Below are 27,920 nucleotides of genomic sequence, written 5' to 3'. Positions count from 1 at the left end.
TGAGTTTCAATATGAATGTCCCCAGCACTAAGGCTGTGAGCAAGCTCTCAGGTCCTAAAGGAAACTCAGACAAGCTGGGCTTGTGAGGGGCCTTTTCCTGAAGAGTTTTGTCAAGTAGCCTTTGGAAGGAGCTGGGAATGCGCTGCCTTAGCCTGTGAGGCAGTTGCAGGCCATGTGTCACACTGGACTTTGCCTTGCTGCAGGCTGGAGAAGTCAAGCCAAGTCCGCACAGTGTCCAGCAGCAATTTATTCTTTAAAGGGAGCCGGTTCCGATACAGGTAAATAGTGACAGTAAGTAACTGTTATGGACCTATTTTTCAGACCCTTCTCTTCAGAACAGTGGCTCAGCGGTCCTTATCCTTGAAAACAAAGCAACTGGGAACCTTCAAAAAAGCCTGAGGTTTCCATCCACTTCTCCTGTCTCCTATCCCATTCACAATTTCTTCTGCCCTCACAGTAGCAGTGAAATAAGAACTGTAGCAGTGATTCTTTTCATGTCTGTGTAAGGATTTTTTTTTTGCAATATTTCTGGAACATGCCGGACAATGAGAAATTATTTCTAAATGAAAATAGAAGATCCCAAAGACTCCAGAGATAGAGAACTCTCTAAGATAAGCTGTCAGGACATCTTAGAACTTACCCCAGCAAGCAAGCCTTTCTTAGTGACCTAAACATTGGGAAGGGCCGGGCCAAAGAAGCCATTTTCCAGTTCATCCAAGTATCTGAAATCTTAGACAGGAGCCCAGTGCTAGAAGACTGTCTCATCCCTTGCTGCTTGTTTTATTGTACTATTTATAGTGGCAGAGTTGCAAAGGAAGTAATGGAGTCAAGTGCGAAGATCAAACGAGAGCCACCAGAAATACACAGGTAGGCTGCCACAGACTTCCCCCCAAAACCAGTTCCCGCTCAGATCCCAAAAGCTCCAAAAAGGCAGCAGTATCAGTATTATATAGATTCTGAACACACTGGCTCACAAAAGGGTAAGGAGAACACGGCAGGAAGGTGAAGAGATCCATTTCAGCTAAAGGTATAGGGAAGAGTATGACCCTGGTATCTCTGAGCCTTGATGGAACACAAGGTAGGGCGTAGTACCCAGTACCACATCCTAAGTACTACTCTGTTGTTCTCCTAAATCCTGAAAGTGGTCATAGACCATGGAGGACATGTCCAAACTGCAAGATATCCTTAGTTCTGGAATCAATCCATTACAGAAAGCCAGGGAGAGCTCCACAGCCCTATCACACTAGGTCTAAAATAGTTTTGAGATCCTTGCTTCATGTGTAACTGTACATCATGCATATCTCCTATACCTAATAAGATCCAGAAATAATATGATTGGCCAAGACAGCTAGGGTTCACCAACCAGCCTGATCTCTAGGAATGGGAATATTACTACCACCTTCACACGGCACTCCCTGCCACCAGCAATCTCGGTCAGAAGTCAGAGGAGGCTGCTATATCAGTTTTCAAGCACATTTTCCATAGTACTGCTTATGCTGGGGCTCTACTCGCTGACAAACCTGCCCAGAGACCAGTGGTACCAATGCTGCAAAAGCAAGGTCCAGGTAGGTATAGGGTATGAGGTGGCAGATAAGTTTGAAGCAGTGTGTCTAACTGGGATCTTGGGATTAAAGACAAAAAGCAGGCATTAAAAAAATTTTTTTTAAATAAATAAATAAAATAAAACTTACCAAAGCTAGGCAAATCTAGCAGCTAGTTCACAACTCTGAGTCTTGACCACATCTGTCTGTGTATTGAATTAATGAAGTTCTCTTTTTCTTTAACCTCAGAGCAGGGATGGTTCCCAGCCGCAGCTGTCCCTCCATAACCCATGGCCCAAGGCTGAGCAGCGTCCCCAGGACCCGGAGAAGAGCTGTTCACATCTCCATCATGGAAGGTGAGCATAAATAAGCTCTGGAGATGACCACAGGGTTCCTAAATTTTGACTTGGACCAGTTCCTCTCAGGGACCTTGAAAAGAAGTTCCATTAGAGACAGGAATACCTTTCTCCAATGGAAGGGAGAAAGTTTCATGCAATGGTTGGGAACACAAGCTGCCATCTTAGGTAAAGGGTAATCCCACCCAGCCCCTGCTGAGCTATAGTCCAAGAAGGAGTTTAGATCTGAGTGCTGGGCCAGACCTTCGGGAGACTACGTTATGTTGCATCTACCGGGTTCCATGCAGTTCTGAAATTGCTTTCCATCAAGAGGCTTTTCACTTATTTTTCATATCATCCTAGTCTCCACAGTTTAAATGATCAGGGTAGCTGAGGCAGTTAACCAAGAAATGAAAACTTAGTTCTGAAGCATCCCAACAGCTGCTACTATCTCCTGTTTCAGTGGGAGCAATATGTCCTCTTGCTATTTGAATTCTTTAGCATGATCTCAGGAAATAAATCTAACATGTCCCACCTCTGTCTTCCCTACCCTCCCTTTGGAGGAGGTGGGTCATGGCAGGGAAGAGACAAAGTCTATGAATCTTCACTAGACAGTGCAATAGCTGAGCCTGATATCTCTCCAGTCCCTGGGTAGTGAATATTGTTAGGAGACTCATAGAATATTTCTCTCACTGCCATCGACTCACCTGCCCCACAGGCTAGATACAGGTATAAAGTTCAGTGCTTTTACTCCCAAAGATGTTTTTGTAGGACCTCAGAAGATCTCAAGTAGCAGCAAACAGCAGCAGGTTTGCTTCAAATCTGTCCTGGAAAATGGAAGACTCTGCCCTTTCTGTGGGAATGCTGATTAGTGAAAATAAAGAACCATTTAGGTTAGGAAGGACCTGATTCTGCTACTTCCCTGTTGAGGATCATGGGTTTGTGTTTAGGATTTTATGTGTCACTGACTTTGCATTACCTAAGCCTGGTATACAACTACAGTCCAGGGGTTAAGAATCCTGGCTGGGCAACCACCTCAGGTACCTTAATAATTTGAGTATCTTAGTTGTTCTATTTGTAAAACAGGGATATCTTTCTTGCATACCCCATAGGTTGTGAGGAAGCTGATGTACACAGAGGTACTTTAAAAAGATTAAAGCATTTATTGGACAGGCAGCAAGCACAGTGCAAAGAGGCCTGGTCAGGAAGTCAAAGATGAGATTGAAATCAGAGCTCTGCCATGTACTTTCTAGGTCAGGTTGCTTAAACTCTCTGAGCCTGCTGCCCCCAGTGTAGAGTGGGGTGTGGGTGTGGAAGGGTGCCTTATGAACTATGAAGTATAGTCATGATGCAAAGTATGAAGTTACTGAGGTCTGTCAACAGACATAGTCCCCTGGTTTTTGCTCTGGTCTTAGGTTGAACAGGAAAACTGAGCACAGCTCTCATTGTCCCTCTTCTTTTGGGTGTTCATCTCAGGAAAGCAGAATGTCTTCTCTTTTGAGGAAACAACTTTCTCCTCTTCCTGTGGCCCTTCTTCCCATCCATCCTGAGGTCTGGAGCCACCAGGTTCACCCCAAAGCTCCTGTAAAAAGTCAGGACAGCTGTCCTCTCAGAGAAAAGGCCATCCTCTGGAGGAAGCTGGCACTAATACGAGTATAGGGAAAAGCCTCATGCATTTGTTTTCCAGCATATGGGAGAATATCCAGTAAAACCTACATTCCCAGAAAAGGGAAGACAGGCTGTCCATGTGGGGATACAACTCATTTGTAGTAGCTGCCAAGCAGGGTTAGCAAAACAACTGAGAAGTGGAAAACCAGTCCTTGAGCTCTCCTAAGACAAGCTATGAAGCTGCCTCAGTTCCCAACCAGCTCTGGCTGTGCGTCCAGCATCCTCCCAGAACCTCCCTTTGTAGCATCAGTAGACTCCTCAGCATCTGAAATAGTCCTCTTTGCTTGTAATATGCCAGGAGAGGTTGCAGCAGAAAAAGGCCACCAAGGAAGCTACTGGAGAAGAGACTTCTAGGGCCAAGGCACACCCTCACAATCTCAGCCCCCACTGAACTTCACGCCTGGCAGGTTATAGCACAGCAGGTTCCTATGTGCTACTCTGCAAGCCAACCTACTACTGACACCCCATGCCTGAGGCTGCCAGCAGACAGGAACAGCCTTCATCCCCAGTCATGGCCCTCAGCCCAGAACCCATTGGATTCAGGACAGCACAGGTAGAAGCTGAGAACTGCCTCACCGGGAATGACACTAACATGCTCAGAGTGAGGAGAGGTAGATGGACATCTGGTTTGGATGGGGGGTGGGAGGATTGATCTTAGCATTTAAGTGGGTCTATCACTGCAGGGATTATCAAACCAAGGGAGATAAAGAACAGGTTATTTCCCAGAGAGTTGAGCTACACCATCTCACCCAGCAAACACAGCTGACCCCCCTACTATACACCTAACCAGATAGGGAAGGGCTCAGAGGGAAATGATGGAGGCCTCAGAAGAAGGGCACTAACCACCAAAACTCCCCAGGAAGTTAGGGACATTTGAAACTGGTTCTTGCTCCATCAGCAACTGTCTTTCCTGTGGTCCATATGGCACATAAATTAACATCACAGAAACTATTTGTCTTTTCCAGATGGAAAGCTTTGTTTGCTACTTCTAAAAGCAATGGGAAAATTGCAAAAACATTAACATAATACTACAAGTTGAATGAAACCATATAATTCCAATGAGCTGGGACTATTAAAAAGATGACTATACACTGGCCCTCCCCTCTATTCTTAGAGATGCCAAGATACCACATATTGATAACACAGGCCTGGCCAGAGAGGATGCTCAGGTGTGTTGATCCCTTTTATCCACTGCGCCCTGTAGGGCTCCACTCAGCAGTAGGGCTGTTTACAGCCCAGTGGATGGGACACAGCCCATTTCTAGCCCTAGAGCTGCCACCTCACACTTTAGAGACACCCAACCCAAATGTTGCATTTCTGGCACTGTGTGATCCTCCCTACCATGTGGGATTATTCTCTGCCCTCTGTACCTTAGTCTCTGAGAAACCTGGGGTCCTTACACGGGCCTCCGGAAAACAGCCATAGGCTGTTACTTTTTATGGCTCTAAGTGCTTCTGACGATTGAATCCAGTCCCTGATAACATTAGCCTATCAGAGCTGTTCCTTCCCTGAAGCTCAGCCTGCCTCTGTCTCGCAGAGCTGACATTCTCTCTCCGGCACAGGAGGCACTGTGAAGGAGCTGCCATGGCATGAGACCAGCAAAAATCCTTTGTCCCTAGTTGGTTTTCTACCCTTTCCCTCTGAATCTCCTTTGCCTGGCTGGTTTCCACTGAAGAACTACCTGCCTTCCTGAGCCACCATGGGGAAGAGTCTGATTAAAATTCACACCAGAGTTCGAGTTCAGCTCCGGTTGACTAATCACTGCCTTCGGCCACTGAGTGTGCGCATCCTGAGGATGGGGCCCCGGCTCCAGGGTAGGCTCTTGACCACTGTGCCCCCCGGCCCACAGAGAGCCCCCTCTGGGCAAGGGAATCAGCTGGAACACGTCCAAGGTAAAAAAAAAAAAAACACAAAACTGTTTTGGTGTGCCGTCTGCAAGCTCCCACCCATGGTACCCACCCTGTCCATCCCAGAATAACGGGTTTGATGAAGGGGTGGTGGTTTCTAGTGAACCTGAAGTTCTATACAAAACTAGCCTGACATAGGAATAATAACCTTATAGGTGAGGTTTGTTGAGGGAGCAGAAGACTAACACTGAGTAATTTTGTCTGTCAAGCAATCTATGAGAAATGCATACATATCCATTATCTTATTTACTGAGAGCATGAACTTACTATAATGTGGTTTCTGATGTCCTTCTGGTTTGTTCTCTCTGATGTAACAGGCTTTGCCTCTCTCCTTTCCCAGCAAGCTTATGGCTGAATTGTAGGCCAAACTAAGTTTACACTAAGTAGCTTCTGGCAGCTAAGCTGGTCATACTTTGGATGATCTGGTGGTCAGAGCTGTCTTTGTGAGGAGACAGCCTCTAGAAAGGGTATGAGGAGCCCTATGCAGTGGGGGCTGAGGTTCCAGAGGAAGCGAGGTGGAGGAGTGGGTGGGAAGAGTTGAGCCAACACATGTGTGATAAGGGCCTAAAGGTTTCTATTTTATCAGGGACTCATTACATATTACCAGCTATATATCCCTCGTGCGGCTTATGCAAATACAGGAATAAGGGAGAAAAACTAGGAGGGGGGAGAGATCAAAGGCGCACGCATCAAGAGCTCTGGAATAAGGGGCAGACTCTTAATTTCATATTATTGCACTATAGTTTCTTGGGCAATTGGGACATAAATCTAAGGTAGGTGTAGGCTGCAGACTTAATTCATCCTGGCCCAGAATCTAACTACATGATCATTAGCATCAGGAAACAAAAGAAGGCTTGGAGTCTGTCTTTGCCTTTGCCATTACCAGCCAACCACATGACATTAGGCAAGTTCTGTAACCTCTTGCCTTCACAACTTTGTGGAAAGGTAAAATGAAAGCACTTTAAAAAGTTTAAAATAGGGATCCCTGGGTGGCGCAGCGGTTTGGCGCCTGCCTTTGGCCCAGGGCGCGATCCTGGAGACCCGGGATCGAATCCCACATCGGGCTCCCGGTGCATGGAGCCTGCTTCTCCCTCTGCCTATGTCTCTGCCTCTCTCTCTCTCTCTCTCTCTCTCTCTCTCTCTCTCTGTGACTATCATAAATAAATAAAAATTTTAAAAAAAGTTTAAAATATTATACAAATTTAAGATAAAACAAAATAAAACTAGAACCATAAGGAGCTCCTAAAAGCAGAAGCTGAGAGCTGTAGCAAATATACTGATGGTGTGGTAATGGTGAATACAGGTGGATAACAGGGGGCTGCTGTTGCCACCCCAACCCAAATGTTTATAACCCAGATTCCAGGGTTTGTTTCTCTGGAGAATCTTTAAATGTACCTATGCTGAAATGGGCTCCAGCAGGCCAGGCAAGCAGGCAGGCAGGCAGCCTGGGTACATACAGCTATACATTTAAGAGAACCAAATGAAACTCACTACTCCTGAAAGGTTACTGTCACCTTTTAAAAGAGACCCTTGGGCTTCTGAAGCTAGCTCTGAACTGAAAAACTCCCTAATCAGCCCTAGTTAGGTCAGACTTTACATAGGTGGGAATCTGGTTCAGTCTGCAGCAGTCAGGGTCAATTTCAGAGCAACGGAAGGGGACTGGCTTCTCTTGACACTGGCCACAAAGGCAGCGAGTATCAGAGATAGCCAAGAATGGAAAAAGCAGACATTGAACCTGAAACAAGAAGCCGTTTCCTTGGGGGCATTGTGATGTGGGCCATACTTAGTGACTTTGGGCCCACATCCTCGAGCCTAGTGGCCACTGGTTGACAGAGTAACCAGCTCCTGTTTTTCACTACCAGACAGTAAGCCTTGGAAAGAGAAAAATGTTCCTTCCATCTGAGAAAGTAAAGAGATAATGGGTAGTTTTAGGGAGAATACCCTTTCTCCTGACAGATGTAAGAGAATTTCCACCCTGACCCAACAAGATCTTCTCAGAGACAACTCTGCACTCTAGAGTGTGTAAAGATAGGGGAACTGTCAGCCTATTATGGACCCTGCTCATTCTAAGATGAAAAGAAAGGGAGCTAGCCAAAGGCTATTCCCCTTCTCCATCAGAGACCACTTAAGGAAGAGGAGACAGGTTTTCTCATCCCCTAAAATCAGGACAGCTACAAGAGGGAAGCTGGAGAGACAGCAGTTGTAGCAATCCAAAAGATGACCTCAAGAACTCAAGGAGCTGCGTGCTGGGTTATTAGAAGGACACTCAGCTCTAGAATCAGTATTTGATGAGGCCCACTGAAGCAAAATAGTTTTCTCCTCCCCATTCCTGCTTCAAAGCCCTCAGCCCATGAGGGACACTTGACCTCCCTCAACTGTCACCTTTTAAAAGAGTGGCCTCTTTGAGTGGCCTCAACTGTGGCCCCAGCCTGAATCTGAATCAGGGCTAGTCAGTGATTCAGATAGTCTTTTAATTGGGGCTAAACCAGGCCCAGAATATCAAAAGCCAGAAAGGTAGAATCTTTAACAAATCTTGCCAAAACCCTAAGGAAGGGCAGCCCCGGTGGCGCAGCGGTTTGGCGCCGCCTGCAGCCCGGGGTGTGATCCTGGAGACCCGGGATCGAGTCCCACATCGGGCTTCCTGCGTGGAGCCTGCTTCTCCCTCTGCCTGTGTCTCTGCCTCTCTCTCGCTCTCTCTGAATGAATAAATAAATCTTTAAAAAAAAAAAACAAAACCCTAAGGAAAAAGAAAAAACAAAACACTTCAACCATGGTCACTCTGTTGTCTGCTGCTTCTCCTACCTCTTCCTGATACATCAGAACAGTGCAGTGGCTACTGTTGCTGGTCATGTGGGCTGTGCAGCAGGGTTTCCTTGCAAAATGTTAGTAACCATATAAAACAGAATGGGTGCTCCCTCCACCAAACAGCAAAGTGTGCACTGGGACCCAGAAAGCTTACTCATGTTCCTTTTGCCTTTCCAGGCCTAGAGTCCCTACGGGATAGTGCCCATTCTACCCCAGTGCGTTCTTCCTCCCATGGGGACACCTTCCTGCCTCACGTGAGAAGCAGCCGGGCAGACAGCAATGAGCGAGTCGCTGTGATTGCAGACGAAGCCTACAGCCCTGCAGACAGTGTGCTGCCCACCCCTGTGGCCGAGCACAGTCTGGAGCTGATGCTGCTTTCCCGGCAGATCAATGGGGCCACCTGCAGCATCGAAGAGGAGAAGGAGTCTGAGGCCAGCACTCCAACTGCTGCAGAGGTGGAAGCCCTTGGGGGAGAGCTGAGGGCCCTGTGTCAGGGGCACAGCAGGCCAGAGGAGGAACAGGTGAATAAGTTTGTTTTAAGTGTCCTCCGTTTGCTCCTTGTGACCATGGGACTCCTCTTTGTTTTGCTCCTCCTCCTGATCATCCTTACCGAGTCTGACCTTGACATTGCCTTTTTCCGCGATATCCGCCAGACCCCCGAGTTTGAACAATTCCACTATCAATACTTTTGTCCCCTCAGGCGATGGTTTGCCTGCAAAATCCGCTCAGTGGTGAGCCTGCTCATTGACACCTGAGAAGGCATGACTCCTCCCAATAACTAGCCAGGCGGACCAAGGAGCCCGGCTACCCATTCCCAGCAATGGGACCCATCGCGGAACCATCGGCACATGTACCAAGTCCTCCTCTCATGACTCAAAGTCCACAGCCTAGGAGGGTCATTTCCCAGAAGAAAAAAAGGATAGGCTCATGCCCTGTCTAAACAAACTGGGAAAACTCATTTCCTTCAGAGGTTCTTTCAAGAAAGGCTCAGCGACTCTTTTTCTCATCATCCCAATTTGCAGGATAATTTTTGGTTTTGAATTTTGATTTTTCATAGATGTATATTATTTTCAAAGTATCAAATAAAAATTTATTTTACTATTACTGATTATCGCAGTAGTGTCACCTAGCAGATGGGACACTAGTTCAAGTCTAGAGAGTTGTCTTCTATATTCTGCAGGAGCTTTCCTACTGGACTCCAGTAGATTCATCAGTGCAGCCTCAGTAGGGCAGGCCAGGTTTCTGGACAATGGGAACTATCTAGGTTTTCTTGCCAGACAGAGATTTTTAAAAAGTAAACATCCATGTAGAATGATTAAATGGAAAGTTGCTTCTTATGATGGTCTGAGTTGGATTTTCTTTTCCTTTTGTTTTTTTTTTTTTCAAATCTGAGCAGAGTGGGCATCTGAAGGGACCACCGCTACAGCAGAAGCAGCAGCAGGGGTGGGGTAAGTCTGTCCCCTTAGACTAGATCCTAGTGGGCATCACCATGAGTTTTGTACAATGAACTTATTAGACTTCTGTGATTTTTTTTCCTGAAGAACCTCAAGACTTTTATAGTGCTCCAGAGATGTTAGTTGAATTCAGTGGTGCCAGAGACAGGACTATCAGAAATGTTGGACAAAGTGTAGTTAACAGAAACCAGAGCCAAGGTACCTGAGAAACTATTGAGATTCAGAGAGAAGTACCTATTTTGTACAACCTCCCCACCCTCAAAAAAAAAAAAAAAAAACTATTTTAATTTATATTTTAACAACAAATGTTATTTTCTTATCAATTCATATTTTGTTTTTACTTTATGGATTAAGAAAATAGAGCCTGATGAACTAAACGATGCAAGAAAGAAACTGATCCTGAGAATGAAAAGCTTCAGAAAATAGAATTCCAAGATCAACAAACAGCCTTGGAAGGGACCAGGAAAAAGAATCTCTTTAAATAGGCAAACTAAAAGATGCCTACAAAAGAAAAGAAGGTGAATGTGGCCGAGACCAACACTTAGATGTAGAAATACTGCCCCCTAGGGTCATCCTATGCATCAGGAAAATAAAAATTGTAGGAAAGCATTTGCCATCCTTGCTGAGGGAAGCATGCAAAAGCACAGCATGTGAAGGGTGAGTGTGGGGGTCTAAGGCCCAAGCTCTGCAGCTCTAAACAACCACTCACAAGATCTTGTTTTCATCTCAGGGAGAGATTTCTAAGTCATCTGGGGCCTGAGGACTCATTTAAGGATGGTCAGTAGATATATTCCTGGGACCCACACAACAGTAGAGCAGCTGCTAACATCCTGTGATGTTGGGCAGCCCAAATACAGAACAGAATGAGTCACTTGTAGATTTTCTCTCCCCTAGTTTGTCCCCTGAAATAACAGAATCATGTCCATGTACAGAGTATAACAGCTGTGGAATTAACAGGGGGCGTGGGACAGGGGGAGTGGATTGTGTAATTGTAAATGCCCTTTCATCTAGACCAAGGGTTGGCAAACTTCTTCAGTAAAGTGCCGGGTAGTATTTTTTTTTTATTTTGGTTTTCTGGGCCATACTCTGTGGCAACTACTCAACTCTGCCGTTATAGCACAAAAACAGCCATCCACAAAGTGTGGCTGTGTTCCAATAAAAGTTTATTTATAAAAATAGACAGCTGAATTTGGACCACAGGCCATAATTTGCCAACCCCGATCTAGACAATAATCTCCTTACAGTATGTTAGCAGAAAGAGGGCCAGCTCTGCTCCCATTCCTGACTTGCTACAGATCCAGGACCATTTCCCAGTGGAGGCACTGGGTTGCTTGTTTAAAGGGTGCTTGACCAACCAACCAGCAAAGAGGTATCTGATGCCAAGATGAGCAAGATCAAGTGTTAAAATGCTAAAACTCGGCCAGAATCTAAGAATGGAAGAGGAATGTCTGATCATTTCCATACCAGCAACAATTTGGGCAGAATTACAAACATCTATATTTACCAAGTGACAAGACAAACTGAGGGAGATTCTAGTAAAAATTTGGGATCACTTAGAACCAATTAGCCACTGCCACTTATCATCTACACAGGAAAGGCTTTATTTAGTGTAAGACTGAAGTGAAAAGTAGACTTGGAGATGAAAAGGCTGTCAGGAGATAGGGGGCTGGTTTTAACCTGGGTATCTACTGTCTTATGCAACATAGCAGATTATCTTTTAGTGTAGTGTTCCTACCTCAGTCTGTAGAATATGGTGTTTCTATGCAGTGAGTGATAGCCTTGACACTGACCTTTCATATTCATGTTAAAGAAAGATGCAGTATTCCATTTCCTGGTATGTTACTTGTGTCTAGAGTTCTAACAATACAACAGCCCATACCACTTCCAACAGCTGGATTTCGCTCTCTGAACAGAACTTTTGGATTACTTTTTTCCAGGGCTTACCCCAGAAAATACAGATAGTAAAGTTTCCTTCGATTTGCTTTTCAAATAGTGCTTGAATAACAAACCTTCTTTGTTGGTGACTAGTCTTTTTTGGTATCTCCCCATCATTAAACATTGTTCAAATTTTTAACCTGGTTTTACTGTGTTCCACTATGTCTCCCATTTTCTCTCAAAATTAGTTTGATCTCACTGTAGGAAAAAAAAAAACGGTTTCCATAGCTTCATCCATCAGAGGAAATAAAACTCTTACTAAAGAATAGTGTACTGCATCTTTAAGCAGTAGAAGGTAAACTACCTGCAAATGTGAATTTCTTAGTTTCATTAAGAAGTATAGTTGTTAACCTTTCGTGTGCCAAAAATTCTAAGTTACATTTTCCTTCAAAGCAATGTACTTTTTTCTACATATGCAGTATGTATACTTAGCATAAAATCATTGGTGCCATGAAAATTATTTTTAAAATTAAATAAATATTTAAATATCATGGAAGAGTGGACTCTTTTTTAACTTACAGCTTGTCTCACGTTTTCCTCCTTAAAGTTACCAACGTGTAGATAAAAAGATGATTTATACAGCTGACTACTGTTCATGACTAGAATCTTGGTTTATATCCATCTATTATCCTTGTCCCTCCACCCAAATAAATACTATTAAGAACTCAGAAGCTGTAATAATGAAATGATTTTAGAGATGATTTATACAATTAGTCCATTATAGAGCTTATCACCAAGAAACAAGTCCCCACTCACTATCCTTCCTTCCCTCCTGCATTGCCTCAAGAAGACAGAACTCTATTAAGTGAAATTATACAAAATAGCACAGTTTATGAAACTAAAATGGCGAAAGAAACCACAAAAGTGAGAAACATCAAGAATTTGCTAACATTTATTGCAGAAACCAGGCAATTACCAAGTACTCAAAGCTTAAATGATGGTACTAATTTCAACCAGAGTATTTTTCAATATCTTAAAAAAAGAGCAATTCTCACAGAAGTAGCCGTTTTAGAACATGTGAAATGAAGTAGTATAGAAAAGGGAAAGGAAGCCTAAAGGCTTCATTTACTATCTCTAGGGCAGTTTAACAGAAGTCAGCCTCATTTAGCTTTACTTTCCATTTCATAAACTAATTTTCCATTTCATTTACCAATTCCTGTTCCTATCATCAAGAAAATAGAGAACTCGTTACTTATAAACACAACCTACTTAATAAACTAGGCCTCAAAATTAGACTTGGCCTCTAATTACAGAGAAGGAAACGACATCACTTTATTTCTGATATACAATTTAAGAAGATATTTCCTCTTAGAATTCAAACCTTCCAAAAAAAATTCAAACATACTGCTAAAAACTATTTACAACTGTCTTTCAGTAGTACTTTGGCAATGAAGGGCAGTGAAAAAAGTTAGATAGGTGGTATCACACAGTTAATGTCACTTAGTTGCTACTCTTCCAACAACAAACTCATTCATATTGCCCTAACTTCTGAAAAAAAAATTTTATGATAAAATGCCAAAAGTGGTTTTCCATAACATTTCCCCCAATATGAATTAGGAATGAAGGCATTCGTTTAACAGTCTAATGAATCTCTAGAGAATTTAAAGACAGGGACAGATAAGGGTGTCTGGGACCTTCTAAGGCAGGAGCTTTCACTTCTTTAACCATGACCCACAATAGTTACCACAGTAATAAAGACATATGTTTTACATCAGAATATACATATGCATATACACTTACATATATGTATGCACTATAAGTTTCACAAAACAACACTTATTCTATACTATTTCTTTCCTTTTCCTTTTTTTAAAGACTGGTCGTGGATAACTTGATTTCATGTGGATAGCTACAAACCACAATCTGGAGAACACTGGTCTGAAGGCAATCTCACACTGGATTACAAGGGTCAGGCAGATCCAAACCCGGTTCCTAGAACCTCTAGAATACTTTGGCCATGTCTCAGGAGTCATCAAAAGGAGGTAAAAGGGTCCGCACACAAAGACCCAGGCCCCTACCCAAGTGAACTAACACTTCTCAACAATTATCTTGGGATTTCACATAAGATTTAATTAAAGGCAGGGGGAGAAAAGAGTTCTCCATTAAAAAAATTAAGTTTCAAAATCACAAAGTTAGATGACTTTTCAGGATCCCTTCCAGTGTATGAGTCTAGAAATATTTACACCAAACTATAAAATAAACCACAAATCCAAACATCACTACAGAATCAAAACCATATCATTAAACCAAAAAAAAAATGCTTAATACTGATCATTCAAAGCTTTGTAATTTATACTGTTAGAGTTTCTCAACATACTAAAAGTGCTGAAGGCATCACAGCCTCCCCTCAAATTCTTTCCCAACCTACAGAAACAACTTAAAAGGCTTCTCCCTTACTAAACATGTAAGTATGTAACTGTGTACATTCTGCTCACAGTTCTTATTAATAAAACAACTTTATATTCACTAAATAGAACATATTAAAAACAGACCAAGCCACATGAGTTACTAGGCTCCTTAGTGATTAATTTGAACAAACTGGTGTTGCTAAACCAAATATTCAGCAACTTTCTTAACTCATAAAAACATGTATCTTCCCACTGGAATTACCTCCAGCCAAAATATACCGAGTTGGGTGCATAGCATTGATGGAACACACAGAGACAAGGCATTCTCCACCAAAAAACGAATGCACCTGCTTTCCTGTCTCATGGAAGATTTCTACCCGTCGTGGATGAGCCATGCTGCCAACTATGATACAGTCTTCTTGTTTAGGGTCCCACACAGCCTGGAACCTAGTCAGCCATCGCCCAGTGATGGTGTTATGCCTAGTGAAAAAAAAAATTGTTTTAAAGGATAGTGTTAAATAACTCAAGGTAGCAATGGGCAGAGGGTAAAAGCATTGCTCCTAAATGCTGGTTTTCTCTGCCAAGTTTCTTCTCTTAAGTTACTAAGTTATCATTAGTCTAGTCTCATCCTTCATATACAAATGAAAAATCAGGACAAAGAGGCTGTCTTATGCACTTCTGTATGTCCAGTGCCAAGTATAGTGGTTGTGCTCAGTGAATGGTCACTGTCTATTAAAATAGCACCTTTTGGGACATCTGGGTGCTCAGTGGTTGAGCGTCTGCCTTTGGCTCAGGTCGTGATCCCAGAGTTCTGGGATCGAGTCCTGTATCAGGCTCCTCGCAGGATGCCTACTTCTCCCTCTGCCTATGTCTCTGCCTCTGTCTCTCATGAATAAATAAATAAAATATTTTTTTAAAATAGCACCTTTTTTAGTCACTAATTCCTAGCTCAATGGAATCCTTGCCCTCCCTTTTATTATACATACAAAATAGAAGAAACCCTAGAAGAAATACATAATCTAGGTTATTAGAATGTATAATCTATTTTACTAGAATGTATAATCTCGTATTTGTATTCCCTTGATAACAAAACCCTGAAATCATTTTATATTCCATACAACTTTAAAGTAAAAAATACATTTGGGGCTCAAAGAAGAAATCACAAGGGAAATCAGAAAATATTTAACAAATGAAAAATGAAACATAACATACCAAAATGTATGGGAAGCTATGAAAACAATAGAGGGAAATTTATAGCAGTGAACACTAAAAAAGAAAGATCTTGGGGCACCTGGATAGCTCAGTCGGTTAAGTGTCTGACTCTTGATTTTGGCTCAGGTCATGATCTCAGGGTGGTGAGAAGGAGTCCCATGTCAGATTCTGCCTCAGCAGGGAGCCTGCTTCTCTCCTCACCCTCCTTCTGCTCCTCCACTCACTCACACTTGCTCTCTAAAATGAATAAATCTTTAAAAAAAATTTTTAAAGATCTCAAAATCAACACACTACACCTCAAGGAACTACAAAAACAAACTAAACCAAAATTTAACAGAAGAAAGGAAATAAACATTAGAGCAGAGCTAAATGAAATGGAAAATAGAAAAACAATAGAAAAAAGTTTTGCTTTTTTTTTTTTTCTAAAGGTTTTATTTATTCATGAGAGACACAGAGAAAGAGGCAGAGTCACAGGCAGAGGGAGAAGCAGGCTCCATGCAGGGAGCCCAACATGGGACTCGATTCCGGATATCCAGTGTCACGCCCTAGGCCAAAGGTGGCACTAAACCGCTGAGCCACCTGGGCTGCCCAAAAACAGTTGTTTTTTATGAGATCAACAAAACTGACAAACCCTCATCCAGTTAAGAAACAAGGAGGAAAAAAAGAAAAAAGAAAACGCAAGTAAAAAATCAGAAATGAAAAAGGGAGCATTATAATTTATGTCACAAAAATATAAAGGATTATAAGAGAACAGTATGAACAATTATATGCCAACAGATTTGTTAACCCAGAAGAAATTGATAAATCCTCAGAAACATACAACTTACCAAAACTGAATCATGAGGAAATAGAAAATCTAAATAGTCATATAACTAATTAGGGGATTAAAACAGCAGTCAAAAAACTCTCAAAAAAAGAAAAGCTCAGGATCAGATGGCTTCACTGGAGAATTCTACCCCAAATTTAAAGAATTAACCTAGGGACACCTGGGTGCCCAATCAGTTAAGCATCCAACTCTTGATTTCAGCTCAGGTCATAATCTCAGTGTTGTGAGACTGAGCCCCACATCACGCTCTACTTAGGGAGTAGTAAAATTTATTTAAGATTCTCTCTCTCGTTCTCCCTCTGCCTCTCCCCCCATTCTGTCTCTCTCCCCCTAAATAAATAAATAACACCAGTGCTCATCAAACTCTTCCAAACAACTGAGGAGAAGGGAACACTTGCAAACTTGAGACCAGCACTACTCTAATATAAAAATCAGACAAGGACTCTACAAGAAAATAAAATGTCAGACTAATATCCCTAACGGATACTGATGCAAAAATCCTCAACAAAATACTAACAAAATGAATTCAATAACAAATTTAAAGGATTAAACAGCATTACCAAGTTATATCTATCCCTGGAATTCAAGGATGTTTCAACTTACAAAACTTAATTGATATAATATACCACATTAATAAAATGAAGGACAAAACCATATGATCATCTCATTTGATGCAGAAAAATCATTTGATGAAATTAATACCCTTTCATGATAAAAACATTCAATGAACTAGAACAGAAGGAAACTATCTCAAAATAATAAAGGCCACATATGAAAAGCCCACAACTAACATCATACTCAATTGTTAAAGACAAAGCTTTTCCTCAAAGATCAGGGAAAAGGCAAGGATGCCCATTCTTACCATTTCTATCCAACATACTACTGGAAATCTGGAAGGACTGATCTAAATTCCAGGTGTTCATAAATGCACAGGTAGCCAGATCCTACATGTGAGGCACCACCATGACACCAACAAGAATTTGATAAGGAGGACATTCTGAACAGTCACATGAAAATCAACTGGACAAGAAAAAGAAGTAACAGGACTATATAAAACTCAAAAATTCTGAGCCCCAAAGGAAACAATTACTACAGCGAAAGGCAACCTACAAAATAATAGAAAATATTTGCAAATCATATATTCAATATATGGTTCATATAAGGAACTCCTACAACTCTACACAAAAATGACCCAATTCAAAAGTGGGCAAGACTTGAATAGAGAGTTCTACAAAGAAGATAGATAAATGGCCAAAAAGCATATGAAAAATGTTTGACACCACAAATCATTAGAGAAATGCAAATAAAAAAAAAACAAAGAAATGCAAATCAAAACCACAATGCGATATTACCTCACACCTATTTAAATAATCACTAATTAGGGGCAGCCTGGGTGGCTCAGCGCTTTAGTGCCACCTTCAGCCCAGGGCCTGATCCCGGAGACCCGGGATCAAGTCCCACATCAGGCTCCCTGCATGGAGCCTGCTTCTCCCTCTGCCTGCGTCTCTGCCTCTCTCTCTCTCTGTCTCTCATGAATAAATAAATAAAATCTTTTAAAAAATCACCAATTAAAGAGCAGAATGATGAACATAAAAAGAAATTAGAGGGGTACCTGGGTGGTTCGGTCGGTTAAGCACCTGACTCTTGATCTCAGCTCAGGTCTTGATCTCAGGGTTGTGAGTTCAAGCCCCACAATGGAAAAAAACAACACATTTAAGGGCAGCCCGGGTGGCTCAGTGGTTTACCTATGCCTTCGCCTCGGGGCCTGATCCTAGAGACCCGGGATCGGGTCCTGCATCGGGCTCCCTGCATGGAGCCTGCTTCTCCCTCTGCCTGTGTCTCTGCCTCCTCCCTCTCTCTCTCTCTCTCTCTCTCTCTCTCTCTCTCTCTCTCTTCTCTCATGAATAAATAAATAAAATCTTCTTTATAAAAAAAAATTAGAAACCTGGTGTGCTACTGGTAGGAATGTAAAATGGTGCAGTCACTACAGAAAAACAATATGGAGGTTCCTCAAAAAATTTAAAAATTCCTCTGGGTATATATCCAAAGGAATTCGAAGCAGGATCTTGAAGAGATATTTACACACCCGTGTTCACTGCAGCACTGTAGAAACAACCCAAATGACCATCAACAGATGAATGGATAAAGAAAATGTGGTATTTACACACAATGGAATATTATGAAGTCTTAAAAATGGAGGAGAGCCTGTCACATGCTAAAACATAAGTGAACACTGAAGACACCATGTCAAACAAAATAAGCTAGTCACAGAATGACAAATATTGTGATTCCACTCACTTCAAGTATCTGAAGTAGTTAAAATCACAGATATCTAAAGTAGAAAGATGGTTGCCAAGGTCTGGAAGGGAGAGAGAAGGAAGAATCAATGTTTGATGGACATAAAGTTTGAAAAAGGAAATGAAGATGGAAAAATTCATAAGAAGCAAACACACTTAAATGTATCCTCCATAACTATAAAATGAATTAAGAAACAATCAACATATATTGCACCCTCTGTTCCCAACTTCATAAATACTGATAAAGAGGGATGTGTAGGAAGAAAGCACTGACTAAAGTTGATTGCAAAATATATACATTAAAAGTAGCAAATGCAAAAAGAAGGTAACCAGAGAAAGTAAATGGTAAGTTAAGGAAACCCTTTAAGTCCACAACAAATAGGTACAAACAAAAGAGCTTTAGATGGCCTCAATCTTCCTTAATAAAAGAACATGAGTAATTCAGGATGGAATAAAGTCCTTCACCTTAGCCAAAAATAACCACCCCAACTGCAAAGAACAGCCACGAGTAAAAAAGATTGAACGTCTTTAAAGATACAGGGAACATGGAAGCAAGAATCCTTCTTGACAGGATAGAAACTAGCAACCTGGGACACTTAAATAATGCAATACAAAAATTCAGACCTACTACATCTCTTTGACAATCAGATGTCTAATGCATGCACTCCAATTGATAGCTAATAATCAATTCAGGGTCTACATTATTCAGCATACAGAAACCTACCTGATGGTAGTGAGCAGAGGAATCTCAGAGGATATACAGCTGCTGTCAAAGATTCTGCAAAACAAAGATCAAGAACAACTTAATACTCTTTTTACTGCTTCTTAAAAATTTTCTGAAAGAGTATCAGTGTATTTAACATATTTTTCATTGGTTCATGACATTAAATATCAGTGCTATTTTAAAATATATAAGGTCAGGCTTTAATAAACTTCAGCTCATACATTTAACAAAAATTATAAGAAATACTGTAAAATTCAGTACTTTATAGTTTGGTGTAGAAATAACTTATTTAAACACTATTACCCCAAATTTAAAATGCACATTATAAAGTGATAATCTGGATTCTATATTCAGATTCACAGTAATATAGATCGTTTAAGAGAGATGTGATCTGAAAATGCACAAATAACCTAAAACATACTATGTACATATCACGAGCAATTTCCCCATGAAATTCATTAGTTGAGGGACTGAACAGTGTCATTTCCAAATGCTACCAAGAGTATGACTAACCAGCAACCAAAGGGAGGAGTTCTTATTGAGTAGCTCAAAAAGTCCAGAAGCCTCCACCAGGTACCCTAGCAAAAAGAAACTAACCACATCACACTACCTCCTCCTTGGCACCTATAACTTATTGCCTAATTATAGTAATAGAAAGCCAAGTCACTAACAGCTATTATAAACTCTGCAGTGCAAATGAATAAGCAGGGTTACAATACGTAACTTTTGAGACAAAGCAAACTGTATGGGTAGAAAGGGGACACTGGGCTGCCCCTGCCTGGTGACTAAATCTCTTAATGCACCCACCTGGTAACGCTCATAGATTTTACTAGAAACTAACTGGACACCTGTCACAAACTGAAGACCATGCTTTTCCCAATGGAAAATGACAAATGCTGGGATGCCTGGGTGGCTCAGCAGTTGAGTGTCTGCCTTCAGCTCAGGGTATGATCCCAGTCCAGGGATCAAGTCCCGCATCAGGCTCCCTGTGAGGAGCCTGCTTCTCCCTCTGTGTCTCTGCCTCTCTTTATATGTCCCTCATGAATAAAAAAAATAAAATCTTTAAAAAAATAAATAAAAAATAAATGACAAATGCTTACTATGCTAAGCAAAATCAGGGATTATAGAACAAAGTAATTTCCTTTGTGGTTACATAACATTCCCCATATTTTTTATTGTCATAATTTTCTTTTTTTGGTTCAATTGGTTTATATTACATTTTTAAAGCCATTTTTAGGAAGTAGCTATAGAAAGGTACCAAAGCTAAAACCATAAAACAATATCCAGTGGTTTGTACAGAAGCCCTATTATTGCTATCTTTTCTGCCTGCCCATGGCCTGGGGCTGTGTAATTTCTACTCAGCGCTTCACATATAGGATAGATCCCATTATCCCCAACCTAAGAGTTTGTCACTATTCTAAAATCATCTTTCTTCACAGGCTATATATCACAAGCCTGATTTTACTGAGACTTCTGGGATCATTCAGTGCTGAAAGGGAAGCCTAACATCTAAACCCTGAAGTAGCTACAGACCTTCCCTGCCAATCTCAAGGAAATTTCCAGACCTAAAAACTGCTGAAAAACCATTAAATATAGGTTATTTATTTGTCCAGGAACAGACAGAAATGGCTACAAAACATAATACTAGCAATTTAATAGGGAGCAGTAGTAAACAAAGCTACTGGTTTACTGACACAGTAGTTACAGATTGTTAACACATTTCTATCTCACCAATTTACCTCAGTTTACAATCAGCACATGTGGTCACTACTTTGTTACCAGTAAGAGGTGAAAAATAGGCAGAAGCTATGCTCTTTGTGTGTTCAGTCAAGGAAATCAAAGGCTGGCTTCCTCTGGGATTCAAGTGCCTTGTATCATAAATATGAGTATCCCTGTAAAAGAAGGAATAATTCTCAGTGTTGCCACAGTACATGTAGTAAGCAGCTCTTGAATAGTGCTGAACATAGATGCTCAAATACTCATTATATTGAAGAAGACTCTGACCTGTAATAATTTTACAAACACTGTATAGTTAAAAAAAATGAAATATCAGAAAAATCCCATACTACAGATTATATATGAAACCAGTGGGTAAAGAGAAACAAGATTCTAGTTGGTTTTCTCACCTGAGAAAAAAATAAACACAGGCCAAGTTCTAGGTCACATATACTTTTCTTTTTTTTTTTTTTTTTACAAGTTTTCTTCTCAAATGACTAGAATTAAATGCATATGGGGGGGGGGGATCCCTGGGTGGCGCAGCGGTTTGGCGCCTGCCTTTGACCCAGGGCGAGATCCTGGAGACCCGGGATCGAATCCCACATCGGGCTCCCGGTGCATGGAGCCTGCTTCTCCCTCTGCCTGTGTCTCTGCCTCTCTCTCTCTCTGTGTGTGTGTGTGACTATCATAAATAAATAAAATTTTTTTTTAAAAAAATGCATATGGGGGTGCCCTCATGGCTCAGTGGGTTAAGCGTCTGCCTTCGGTCCAGGTCCTGGGGTCCAGTCCCACATTGGGCTCCCTGCTCAGCAGAAGTCTGCTTTTCCCTCTCCCTCTGTCCCTCCTCCGTTTGTGCTCTCTTTCAAAAAAATAAATAAATAAATAAATCTTAAAAAGAAAAAAGTAAATGCATATGATGCCAAGGAAAACAAAAATGCTTTTCTTTTGATACTTTCACTACTTATTAAAGGTAAAAGCATCTTTTTTTTTTTTTCAAAAGAAACTCTTTTAAAAAAAATCACACTCAATAAAACCTCAATTGGTATGGAAAGAAGTTATTTAGCTATATGGGTATCACAAAAGTTAAATGTCTTTGACATCCAAACTACAATAGTAGTCCTTCAGGGCACTTGGGTGGCTCAGTCTTTTAAATGTCCAACTCTTGGTTTCAGCTCAGGTCATGATCTCACAGTCCTGGGATCAAGCCCCAGCATCAGGCTCTGTCTCAGCAGGCAGTCTGCTTGAGGATTCTCTCTCTCTCCCCCATCTCTCTGCCCCTCTAGGTACTTGCATTCTCTCTAAAATAAATAAATGAATCTTTAAAAATTAAATAAAAAAACAGTATTCCTAATTTTAAAAGACTTAAATCACAAAACTTTATTAAGAACATACCTCAATCCTGCAGTGATAAAATACTGTCTATGCACTGGGTGGACATGAACAGTTCTTATTTTTCTCAAAGAAGAATTGATAAGTTTCTCATAAGAAGTTCCAGGTGTCCGTCTATCTACCAGTGATATATTTCCATTCCAGTGTCCTACTATTAAAGTGGAGGCATCTTCTCCCAAGAAGTCAAAAGAGGAAAAGCTACTTCTTTCATCTCTATATACCTAAGGATATAAATAACAACCAACGCATAAATTCTTTGGTAAAAAGTTATAAAGCACTTTACCTAATAATATCATTTATCCTCCCATCATCATGCAGAAAGCACAGAGCAAAATGATCATCCATTTTATAGAGATGGAAACTAAGACACTGATCAGCTATGAGAGTCCTCAAAACAATCAAATGGCTGATCCACTCATGTCAGGGTTACATGCCAAATCTCTTAAACCCAATCAACCTCAGTTGCAGATCTATTCTGTGTCACTTAATAAGAAATGAACTAAATCTGAATACTACCCAACTGAAATACCTTAAAATACCAAGTAATTTTGCCAACCAACTCCAAAAAAATATGGTCATATGGCCATATCATTTACTCATGGTAGAAGTATAAATAAATAAATAAATAACAAATTTCTGACTAGTCAGAGTACACCTATTAAAATATTTAATGCCTATACCCTCTAAACCAATAATTTATCTAAGATATATATAAAGATGCCTACTGAAAGACTGCCTGTAATAGGAACACCTGGGTGCCTCAGTGGTTGAGCATCTGCCTTCGGCTCGGGTCTTGATCCCGGGGTCCTGGGACCAAGTCCCACATTGGGCTCCCCACAGTGAGCCTGCTTCTCCCTCTGCATATGTCTCTGTCTCTCTGTGTCTCTCATGAATAAATAAAATAAAATACTTTTTTTAAAATAGCAATACAAAAGCAACCTAAATGTTCACCAAAAGAGGCCTGTTTAAATAAATGATGGTACATCTCAACTTTGAAATGCCATGCATTGCTAAAAAGAAGGAGGTAAATTTATACTACAATCTGTCCATACTACTAAGGGAAAAAAAGCAAGTTGCAAAAAAGTATGTATATGTATGAATCCATTATTGCAAAGGAAAAAAATCTACATCTGTATGCTTATAAGTGTATGTGTACTTTTTGGAAGTATACTTAGCCACAATTCTTAACACTGAATCACTAATTGCTGATTTTTACTTTTAATAAAAAGCTGCATATACTATTACAAACTGAGATTAACAAATTAATATACCAAAGGCATCACAATGCATGTACAACCAAAAAAGCTCCAAATGAAACCAGAAGTATTCAGTCAGTATATTACAATGGTTAAGTGCAGAAGCTTAATTGCAGTGGAGTCAGACCAAAGTGAAAAATCTAGCACTGCCATTTATGTCCCTGAGCAAGCCAACAAACCTCTTTACCTCAGTTTTCTCAAATGTTAAGTGGGGATAACATTATTTCATAGTGTGTGATAAGGCTTACCAATATATATAAAGCACTCTTAGATAATGCCTAACACAAGGTAATTCTTCAATCAGTACTATCAGGGGCACATTACTTACACATGCAACATTATAGATGACTCTTAGTAATATTATGTTAGGTGAAATAAGCAAGACATAAAAAACTCCATGCCACATGATTCCATTTATTTGACATTCTGGAGCAGATAAAATTATAGGAACAGTAATCATATCAGTGGTTGTCAGGCACTGTGGGAAGGGGAGGGGACTGACTACAAAGGGTCACAAGGTGATTTTTTTCAGGTGACAGGAATTTACTATATCTTGATTGTGATGGCAGTTGCATAGGTGTAGACAATTTGTTAAAACTCATAGAACCATACACTTAAAAGAATAAATTTTACTGTATATAATTTACACTTCAATAAATCTAACTTTAAATATAAAAGTGGAGAAATCTTACAACTCAATACTAAAAAGATAACCCAATTAAAAATTAGGCAAAAAATCCAACATTTAGAGAAATCAACAGTTCTCTAAACAAATACAAATGACCAATAAGTAGATGAAAAGACACTAGACATCATTAATCATTAGGAAAATGAGGATCAAAACCATAGACATAAGACTTCATACTCACTAGGACGGCTATAGTCACCAACAAGAAGTACTGGCAAGGGTGTGGAAAAATTGGAATATTCATATATTGTGAATGAGTATGTAAAACGGTGAAGGCACTTTGGAAAACAGTTTGGTAGTTCCTCAAACTACTAAACACAGAGTTACCATATGATCAAACAACTCCACTGCTAGGTATATATATACCCAAAAGAAATGAAAGTGTATGTTCAAACAAAACTTGTACATCAATGTCCATAACGATATTATTTTCAATAGTAAAAAATGGAAACAACCCAAATGTTCATCAACTAATGAACGGATGAGTAAAATGTGATATGTCTGTATAGTGAAATATTATTCATCCATAAAAAGGAATGAAGTAATGACATATTCTGCAACATGGATGAATCTTGAAAACATTGTTATGTAAAAGAATGAAATCACAAAAGACTACAAATTGTGTGATTCCATTTATATGAAATGTCCAGAACAGGTAGGTATATACTGCCTGGAAGGCTCAGTTGGTTGAGATGCTAACTCTTGATTTTGGCTCAGATCATGATCTAGGGTTCCTGGGATCGAGCCCTGCATCAAGCTCTGCACTCAGCACAGTGTCTGTTTCAGGATTCTCTCTCTTCCTTTTCCTCTGCCACCTCCCCCTGCTCACTTGCACACTCCCTCTTGAATAAATAAATCTTAAAAAAAAGACAAATACACACCTAACATCACCCTCAATGGTGAAAATTGAGTTTTTCCTTTAAGATCGGGAACAATGCAAAGATGTGCACTCTCACCAGTTTTATTCAACATAGTACTGGAAGTCCTCACCCAAGAATCAGATAAAAATAATTATAAAAGGCATCCAAATCGGTAAGGAAAATGTAAAATTGTCTCTGCAGATGACATGATACTATACATAGAAAACCCTAAAGACTCTAACAAAAAGCTATTAGATATAAAAAATGAATTCAGGAAAGTTGTAGGATACAAAATTAATGTTATACTTTATAATAACAAAGTAGCAGAATAAGAAATTAAGAAAACAATTCCATTTACAATTGCACCAAAAAGGGGTGCCTGGGAGTGCAGTTGGTTAAGTATCTGACTCTTGGTTTCAGCTCAAGTTGTGATCTCAGGTTCATAAGGTCAAGCCCTACACATCAGGCTCCATGCTCAGTGCAGAGCCTGCTTGAGACTTTCTCTCCCTCTCCCTCTGTCCTTGACCGAACTCTCTCTCTCTCTCTCAAATATTTTTAAAAATCTACCAAAAAGAATAGGAATAAATGTAACCAACAACATAAAAGACCTGTATTCTGAAAGCTATAAAACAATGATCAAAAAAATTGAAGATAACACAAATGGAAAGATACACCATACTCACAGATTGAAAAAACCGATACTGTTAAAATATCCATACTACTCAAAGCAATCTATAGATTCAATGCAATTCCTATCAACAAATATATCAATAGCATTTTTCACAGAGCTAGTACTAGTAATACTAACATTTGTATGGAACCATAAGAGAACCCGAATAGGCAAAGCAATCTTGAGAAAGAACAAATATGGAGGGGGAAGCCTGGGTGACTCAGCAGTTGAGCGCCTCCCTGCTGCCCAGGGGCGTGATCCTGGAAGTCCCATATTGGGCTCCCTGCATGGAGCCTGCTTCTCCCTCTGCCTGTGTCTCTGCCTCTCTCTCTGTGTCTCTCATGAGTAAATAAATAAAATCTTAAAAAAAAAAAAAAACCTAATTAATCAATTAAAAATGGATTCAAGACCTAAATGTGAGATCTGAAACCATACAACTCCAAAAAAGAAAACATAGGCAGTAATCTCTGACACCACACTTACCAGCGTTTTTCTAGATATGTCTCCTAAGGTAAGGGAAGAAGAGCAAAAATCAACTATTACAACTACATTAAAATAGAAAAGTTTTGTACAGCAAAGGAAACCATCAAAAAAATGAAAAGAAAACCTAGGGCAGCCCTGGTGGCCCAGCGGTTTAGCGCCGCCTTCAGCCCAGGGTGTGACCCTGGAGACCTGGGATAGGAGTCCATCAGGCTCCCTGCATGGAGCCTGCTCTCCCTTTGCCTGCGTCTCTGCCTCTCTCTCTCTCTGTGCCTCTCATGAATAAATAAATAAAATCATAGAAAAGAAAGAAAAGAAAAGAAAAGAAAAGAAAAGAAAAGAAAAGAAAAGAAAAGAAAAGAAAAGAAAAGAAAAGAAAAGAAAAGAAAAAAGAAAGAAAGAAAGAAAGAAAGAAAGAAAGAAAGAAAGAAAGAAAGAAAGAAAGAAAGAAAGACCAAACCTACTACATGGGACAAGATATTTGCAAATGATATATTTGATAAGGGTAACATCCCTTATATATATATAATGAATATATAAAGAACTTATACAACTGAACACCAAAAAAATCCCCAAGTAATCCAATTAAAAAAATGAGCAGAGAACGTGAACATTTTTCCAAAGACATGGAGATAGCCAACAGTTATATGAAAAGATGCTCAACATCACTAATTATCAGGAAAATGCAAATCAAAATTACAATGAGATCTCACCTTACACCTGTTAGAATAGCTACTATCAAAAAGACAAGAAATAACTAATATTGGCAAAGGTGTGGAGAAAAAGGAACCCTTGTGCAACTGCTGGGCTTGTGGGAATGTAAATTAGTATAGCCACCTTAGAAAACAGTATAGAGGTTCCTCAAAAAACTAAAGTCAGAAAAACCATACAATGCAGTAATTCCACTAATATTTACCCAAAGAAAATGAAAACACTAAATTAAAAAGATATATGTACCCTTAAGTTCACTGCAGTATTACTTACAATAGTGAAGATATGCAAGCAACCTAAATATCCATTGATAGATGAATGGATAAAGAAGATGTGGATGTGTGTGTGTGAGTGTGTGTGTGTGTGTATGTTTATGCAATGGGATATTAGTCACAAAAAAAGAATGAGATCATGCCTTTTGTGACAATATACATGGACCTAAAGGACATTTTGTTAAATGAGGTTAAGTTAGAGAAAGACAAATAGCTTATGATTTCACTTAGATGGAATCTAAAAAACAAATAAATAAAAAAAGCAGAAACAGACTCTTAAATACAGAGAACAAACTGGTGGTTGCCAGAGGGATTCGCAGGAATGGGGGGAAATGGGCAAAATGAATGTAGGGGAATGGCAGATACAGGCTTCCAGTATTGGAATGAATATGGGAATAAAAAAAGGATAAAACAAATAGCATAGGGAATATAGTCAATGGTATTATAATAGCATTGCATGGTGACAGATGGTAGCTATACTTATGGTGAACACCGCATAATGTATAGAGTTGCTGAATCACTATTAGTACACCTGAAACTAATGTAACATTGTGTATCAACTATACTTCAGTAAAATATAGTAATACAAAATAAAGCTTTCTGCATAAATTAAAAAGTAATGAGAGCAAACATTTAATGTATCTGGCTGCATTCATTCTAACCACTTTATCTGCCTTAAGTCATTTAATCCTGTGAAAAGGTTATCACGAGGTAGGTACTATTACTATCCCGTTTTACAACTAAACTTATCATGAGATAGGTACTATTACTATCCCATTTTACAGCTAAGGAAATTGAGGGACAAAGAGGTTAAATAACTTCCAAG

The 27,920-nt window shown here is 40.1% G+C and overlaps 2 protein-coding genes across 6 annotated transcripts in view; one reads left to right on the top strand and one right to left on the bottom strand.

Annotated features, from left to right (window-relative positions):
- Positions 1–12,046, top strand: part of FRMD5 (FERM domain containing 5) — a 312,961-nt gene extending 300,915 nt beyond the window's left edge. For 2 of the 4 annotated variants that reach the window (XM_055316879.1, XM_055316882.1), the window contains exons 11-14: positions 204–278; positions 799–867; positions 1,791–1,897; positions 8,434–12,046. In XM_055316879.1, the coding sequence (XP_055172854.1) occupies positions 204–278; positions 799–867; positions 1,791–1,897; positions 8,434–9,011 (829 nt within the window). In that variant the 3' untranslated portion in view covers positions 9,012–12,046. The remainder of the gene's footprint in view (positions 1–203; positions 279–798; positions 868–1,790; positions 1,898–8,433) is intronic. The other 2 variants (XM_055316881.1, XM_055316880.1) reach the window with 2 other exon arrangements.
- Positions 12,047–12,521: 475 nt separating this feature from the next.
- Positions 12,522–27,920, bottom strand: part of WDR76 (WD repeat domain 76) — a 57,329-nt gene continuing 41,930 nt past the window's right edge. For both annotated transcript variants that reach the window (XM_055316738.1, XM_055316739.1), the window contains exons 10-13: positions 22,161–22,378; positions 20,792–20,944; positions 19,053–19,106; positions 12,522–14,473 (exon numbers count right to left, since the gene is read on the bottom strand). In XM_055316738.1, coding sequence (XP_055172713.1) covers positions 14,218–14,473; positions 19,053–19,106; positions 20,792–20,944; positions 22,161–22,378 — 681 coding nt within the window. In that variant the 3' untranslated portion in view covers positions 12,522–14,217. The remainder of the gene's footprint in view (positions 14,474–19,052; positions 19,107–20,791; positions 20,945–22,160; positions 22,379–27,920) is intronic.

The sequence above is a fragment of the Nyctereutes procyonoides genome, unplaced genomic scaffold (genome assembly GCF_905146905.1).
Source record: "Nyctereutes procyonoides isolate TBG_1078 unplaced genomic scaffold, NYPRO_anot_genome, whole genome shotgun sequence".
NCBI classification, from domain to species: Eukaryota; Metazoa; Chordata; class Mammalia; order Carnivora; family Canidae; genus Nyctereutes; species Nyctereutes procyonoides.
Note: the sequence above shows the minus strand (reverse complement) of the source record. Positions and strands in the feature narration are given on the sequence as shown.